The sequence below is a fragment of the Arachis hypogaea genome, chromosome 9 (genome assembly GCF_003086295.3).
Source record: "Arachis hypogaea cultivar Tifrunner chromosome 9, arahy.Tifrunner.gnm2.J5K5, whole genome shotgun sequence".
Taxonomy (NCBI): Eukaryota; Viridiplantae; Streptophyta; class Magnoliopsida; order Fabales; family Fabaceae; genus Arachis; species Arachis hypogaea.
The window spans coordinates 25655396-25661928 of record NC_092044.1 but is presented as its reverse complement, the minus strand read 5'-3'; the positions used below and the strand labels follow the sequence as shown (position 1 = coordinate 25661928).

At 35.4% G+C, this 6533-nt stretch overlaps 1 protein-coding gene across 1 annotated transcript; it reads right to left on the bottom strand.

The window, feature by feature from the left end:
- Positions 1-553: 553 nt before the first annotated feature.
- LOC112709028 (aspartokinase 1, chloroplastic) lies at positions 554-4022 on the bottom strand. Its single transcript, XM_072202773.1, has 8 exons — positions 3891-4022; positions 3181-3724; positions 2632-2714; positions 2456-2496; positions 1648-1802; positions 1380-1529; positions 1127-1256; positions 554-900 (listed from the first exon to the last, which is right to left on the bottom strand). The coding sequence occupies exons 2-8, from the start codon at positions 3577-3579 to the stop codon at positions 884-886; spliced, it is 975 nt and encodes a 324-aa protein (XP_072058874.1). The 5' UTR covers positions 3580-3724; positions 3891-4022; the 3' UTR covers positions 554-883.
- Between the last annotated feature and the right edge of the window lie 2511 nt (positions 4023-6533).

Sequence of the window (6533 nt, the reverse complement as noted above, 5' to 3'; positions counted from 1 at the left end):
CATTTCAAAGGTTGTGCTAAGAAGAAAGATTTTGAATTTCTGCCAATACCTTCCAAAGGTTTTGCCATAGAAAGACTCAAAGAAGTTGTTGCTTGTGTTATGTGGTTCTTGTGTATTGGGAGTTGGGACTAAGCAGAATGACTGCATCTTCTAGTTTGTTCCTATACCCGCAACATGAATTATGGCAAAAAAATATATTTATGGTGTTATTTGCTGTCTCTTCATGTTAGTTTGAAGATAGAATCTCTTTCTGATATGTAGAGAGATTGAACGACATTGTTGCATTTATTTTAGTATATTGGTCCTCCTCCATAGTCTCTCCATTTTGAGGACACTATACCCCGTAGTTGTACACTAGTAGAATTAAATTTCTACTTTAATCAAGCTTAGCGAAGTTACATAATACATCACAAGATTTATCATGTCAAATAGTAAAAATATACAAACAACGACAATAACCGACCTATATGTAACTAAGTTGTCTTAGTTTAGCAAATATAATACTACTACAGCTACTGCCAAACCCTATTCCACTAGATTGGGCCAGTCAAAACCACAATGTCCTATCATGAATCTTGTTATATCTAAACCTAGCGAAGTATATATAAATATAAAATTTTACAAAATAAAATTTCTCATGATTTTTATGACAACTATGAGAAATGTGATTAAACCCCAAGCAGAACCAAGAACACTAAATAAAATCCATAAATGTTTTATAGCAATGAGAAAATGGTAAATAGCATATTGTCAACAGAACAAAGTCGGTGAATATAACAATACCTAAACACCAAAGTATGCAAGTTCAGCAGCCTCGTCAAATGTCAAACATGGAACCGGTTCAGCTTGTGGGCATATATTTGGATCCGAGGTTAGAACGCCATCAACATCTTTCCATACCTGTTTAAAGAACTCCACATTATCTGTTTCCTTTCTATCTCAATTCAATCATAAATGGGCAAAATAAACTCATGTACTCTCACTCATAAAATATTGCAGTAATTCCTGCTAGTATTTTACATTATCAAGAAAAAACAGACACTTGCATTTCCTATAAACAGAATTATTACTAACATTAACATGTAAACTCAACAGCTCCTTGAATGTATAAATTAAGGGCACTAACGCGCTTTCGACATGCAGAAGTTTTTATTACAAACTTGGATTTCTAGCAACCCAAGTGCTCTCCCAATTGTTGTAGCTGTCAAGTCACTAACCCCTCTACCCAATGTTGTAACTGCACATGATCTCCGGGCCTACAAGAAAAATACAAATGACAAATCGTATTTCTAATTTTACAAACCATTGTATCAATGCCAAAAACTATCATACCAAAAGAGAGGATGAAAAAACATAAAAATGAAAGGCATCACAAAAACCTTTCCAAGGAAGCTCGTAACAATTGGAATCGCGGGATCTGAGACCCAATAACCATGTAACCTCTTTGCAACAGCAGGGTAAGTTGCTTCCAAAATGTCCACATTTGTGAAGTCATCAGTTGTTATAATTCCCATCTCAAAGGCATCATACTGTTGAACCATTAAATTAGCATTCATCAACAAATTACAATGAAATGGATCTACAGTTGGATTGTCAACATTAGCATTTTAGAAGTAACTTTATGAGTTGCAACTAAGGAGAACATACTTGGCGGGCCTTAACACCCAATTTATTAAGATATGCAGCAAAGATCCTAGTGGACATGCACTCTCCAAATGAAACTAAATAGTCTTGAGTCCGTCGAGTTAACTCTTTCATCATAGCCACTCCCTTCAAAAGTTGTTTCAATTCTTCAAGATGCTCTGGAAGTTTCCACATAACATATCAAGTCAGCAAAAATTCAAGTTCAAACATGAAAATTTCTTGAGCAAAGATACTAAGAAGAAAGAAAGTAAATGGCACAATTAGTTCAATACACAAGTATATGTAATAAAATAAAAATTTCGTATACATTTAACAAGCTCAAACTATGGTTTTTCCTTTTTCCTGTTACAATGATGATCATTAAGGCTTCAATGCAATAAAAGAAAACCAGTATGCCAATCTATGCCAAGTTACTCATGCAATGGCCAATCCATGATGCCAATTGGTACCACCACCATTTGCCTCACAAATTTCTTAGCAGAGTTATTATCAAAAAGCAATCATGCTAGATAAAGCCTTTTAAATTAGCCAACACCTTCATAAAGCATTGAATGTCAATATCATAATTCCCAAAACATAAACCACAAAACAAAATTATATATCCAAACAAGCAGTAACTAGTATAAAATCATGTATTGTAAATAAACTCTTTTATTTAAATACATGATTGACACCCATAAGCACATTAGAATCGCACCTAAATGCAGCACCGAGTCATTAGTGAAATTTGATCTTGTAAGAGGGTTTAATAAAATAAGTAGTATCGAATACAACCAAATCAACGATTAATCTAGTTTGGAAAGTAGCTCGCTTGCTATAACATTTCTGTCTACTCCAAGCTCATCCACAATCCTGAGTAAATAAATACAGAATACCAATGAGAAAGTAGTAGTCAATTTAAACATCTTTTTTATTGTTTATTTTTTATTTTTTCTCAAAATTCTCGTTAGATTTGGAAAAAGCATTGAGTAAATCAATTTCCCTTACCTGAGATGTAGATCTTTTATAGTGCTAAGCTCCTCAATGTTATCAACATTAGAAACACCGCAACTTACAGCTTTTTCTCTAGCCTAACCAAACATAAAAAGTATAAGGTTTACAACACAGATAGAACTCAACATCATCATCAACAACAATGACAACAAACAACAACAAGTCAGCTACATGGATCAAAAGATAGCAGACAGAGCTCAACATCAGATGAGGAAAATTCTAAACTATATAGAACCCTAGATCACCAAGAAACAATACATCATATTACCATAACTAAAACATTTATATAAAACACACAAATCCTAGTCCTAACTTAGAACAAAGAGATCAATGCTTCACAAACACAAGTCAACATTAATAGTTGATTTATCATAAATAAGATAACATACTAACTCCATCTAATTATTGCCGTACCACTCTTGTATTAGTAATATAAACATAAATTCAAATAATAATTAAAAGATGTAAGTTAGACTCATCAGTGCTTCATGTTCATGATTACCATAAAGATTTTTCAAAAGAAGAAAAGAGAATAGAAAATACCAATAAGAGCAAGTCAGTTGTCTTTCCCATTGCAGATAGAACAATCACAGGCCTCTCCTCTGGAAAACTAATTATGAGGTTGGCAACTTCTCTCATCCTCTCAGCACTAGTAACCGAGGAGCCACCAAACTTCATGACATAAGTGTAACTCCTCTCTGTTTCCGAAACGACGTCGTTTTCCTCTACCAAAACATCTCTCCCTATTGCTGCCTTGCAACAGCTCATAGTAAATGCAGGCCTATTGCCAGAACCTCTCCTTGCGCCACAGCACGAAATTGGAACCGCCGCAGCAACAGATGCCGCAAATCTGATTCGACACGGCAACAAGTGAGATTGGCAATGAGATGCTTTCACAGAAGCCACAGCAAATGTGCCGTTATAATGACCGCATAGGTTCATAGCGCTTGTCACGATTATTAACAATAAGTTATTTCAGCAAATTTATTAAATTGGAAAATGAAATCAAGAAAAATAAATATCAATAATGCTTTAAGTTATTCAATAGTTAGCCGCCAAATAATGCTTCATCTCTTTAATGCTCGATCTGCAAGAGTTAACCATGACTCAATTCAGTTACAATAACAGAACACAATCAATTGAAGTTTAACAAAATATAATGCAGAAGAAATCATTTTCATTTTTTCCTCGAAAAAAACTCTTTTTGCATTAACAAAAAAAGTTTGGGAAAGATTCTAGGAATTTATAGATACCTTGTATGAAGGAGCTTTGTTGAGAGGGTGAGAATGGAGTTGTTCGAGTGTGTTAGAAAATAATTGAGAGGTTAGGGTTTTGAAACACTGTCGTTTCGTTGGGCTGATAAAACCATTATTTTATGATTTATCTCGTGCTAAATTGAGTGGTTTTTATCAGCTTTTCACCCATTTATTCATATGAATTTCATGATATTACAATTTCTTTCCAAATTTATTCTATGATTGAAAACTTTCTTCCTAAAGATCTTTTAATTGTATATTTTTATTATCCTTTATACCATTCGATGTCATGATCCGTGTGTTAAGTGTTTCAGGCTTTATAGGGCAAAAATGGCTTAGAGAATGGAGAGGAAGCTTGCAAAAATGGAAGGAACACAAGAAATTAAAGAGATGACCAGCGAGAAGCGACGCGAACGCATGGCTCACGCGACCGCGCGCAATAGAGGAAATCACAGTGACACGCTCGCGTGCCTGACGCGAAAGCGTGGATTGGAAACTGCACAAATGACGCGAACGTGAAAACAATGCGTACGCGTGGCAAGAAAAACGCTGAATGACGCGCACGCGTGGATGACGCGTACGCCTGACATGCGCGATCTGCAGAATTAACAGAACATGCTGGGAGCGATTTCGGGCCGCGTTTTGACCCAGTTTTCGGTCCAGAAACACATAATAAAGGCAGGGAACATGCAGAGACTCAATTCATACTTAGCATAAGCTGATAATTCACTTTTCATAATTTAGATGTAGTTTTTAGAGAGAGAGGTTCTCTCCTCTCACTTAGAATTTAGGATTAGGATTCCTCTTAAAGGAATTAGGATTTCATCTTCCTCAATTTTCAGGTTCAATGTTCCTTTTATTTGTTTTCTCTTTTATTTGTTACTCTTCATCTTTGGATTGATTTTCTTTTATTAATAGAATTTGAGGTATTTCAGATCTATGATTTTATTTAGCTTTCTACATTCTTGGCTTTGGTTGATTAATTGGTAACTCTTGAGTTATCAAACTCATTGTGATTGATAATTGATATCTTTGCTGATTGATTTAGATTCCTATAACTCTAGTCTTTCCTTATGAGTTGACTAGGACTTTAGGTGTTAATTTAATTTAACCACTTGACGTAGTGGGAGCAAAAATATAATTCGCATCACCATTGATAAGGATAACTAGGATAAGAATTCTAGTTCTCATACCTTGCCGAGAGTTTTATTAATTATTAATTTATTTTTCTTGTCTATTAAATTACTTGTTCAACCCTTTTGAAAACCCCAAAATATACATTTGCATAACCAATAATAAGAACACCTCCCTGCAATTCCTTGAGAAGACGACCCGAGGTTTAAATACTTCGGTTATCAATTTTATTAGGGTTTGTTACTTGTGACAACCAAAACTTTTGTAAGAAAGGAATTCTTGTCGGTCTAGAAGCTATACTTACAACGGAAATTTATTTGTGGAAATTCTAGATCGCACGAGAGTTTCGTTCTTCAAAATGGCGCCGTTGCCGGGGAATTGCAAACGTATGCCTTATTATTGGTTATTGTAAATATTTTTAAAATTTTTATCTTATCTTATCTTTTTTCAAAAATCATATCTTTTTTCAAAATCTTATCTTATCTTTTTTTAAAAAATCATATCATTTTTTCAAAATATTTTCTTTTTGTTAGTTTTGTTTCTATTTTTTTCCTACTATTATGAACTCTCACCCCATTTGGCTGAGTCTGGTTACAATTATGTTATAGGAAGAGGAGATTATAATGACAACTTGCATCAAGGATGGGACAATCAAAGATGGGAGGAGCCACAAGGACTTGATCAACCCTTATGGCAACAACCACCTCCGATGGACTATCAACAACCATTCTGTGATGCATATCAAGGCAATGGCTATGGTGAGCACTCTTTTTATTATCAACAACCACCACCATATGCCTATGAACCCCCTCCTCAACATAACCTTGGACCACCATACTCACAAGCCCCTTTCCACCATTCACCTCCATATGACCCTAATCCTTATCCACCATACCAACCACCATATGAACCATACCCAGAACCACCACCTCAATATTCATCATCTCCATATCCTTATAGAGAAGAACAACCTTCCTACCATGCACCCTTTCTCCAAAATAATAAACCCTCCTATCCACCCCAAACCTCCATGGAAAACACACTTACCTCTCTCATTGGTCTTACCTCTAAACTCCAAAATCTTATATCCCGCATGGACCAACCCTCTACCTCCAATATTCAACCCTCAAGCTCTAGTGCACTTCCTTTTTAACTATAGAATGATCTCTCCATCCCATCACTACCATCCATGGAAGAGCTCCCACATCCATCAATCCAAGAGCAATATGATCCCAATGATGCTATTGACATGGAACAAGAAAGAAGGGATCATCTTCGCGAATTCATACTTCATAAGGAGCTAGAGGAGGCACTAAAGGTGAAGGTAGAATAGACCTTTACAGATGAAGGAGTAGTTGAAGGGAGTTATCATAGAAAAGAAATCATCAAGGAGGAGTACGATTTTATACTTAAACAACTGGACAAAGCAGCAATTATTGAAAAGGAAAAAGTGGTTAAAGACTTAGGAGATGCTAAACCTCCATGGGAAAGTCAAGTCATAGAGCC

Bases quoted from the DNA above. Each gene is read 5' to 3' on its own strand.
- LOC112709028 (XM_072202773.1), bottom strand. From the start codon at position 3,579: ATGAACCTATGCGGTCATTATAACGGCACATTTGCTGTGGCTTCTGTG. The intron at 2,497-2,631 runs GTAAGGGAAATT...TTATTTACTCAG, and splicing joins ATAAAAGATCTACATCTCAG to GATTGTGGATGAGCTTGGAG. The intron at 1,803-2,455 runs GCGAGCTACTTT...GGAAACTTCCAG, and splicing joins AGACAGAAATGTTATAGCAA to AGCATCTTGAAGAATTGAAA.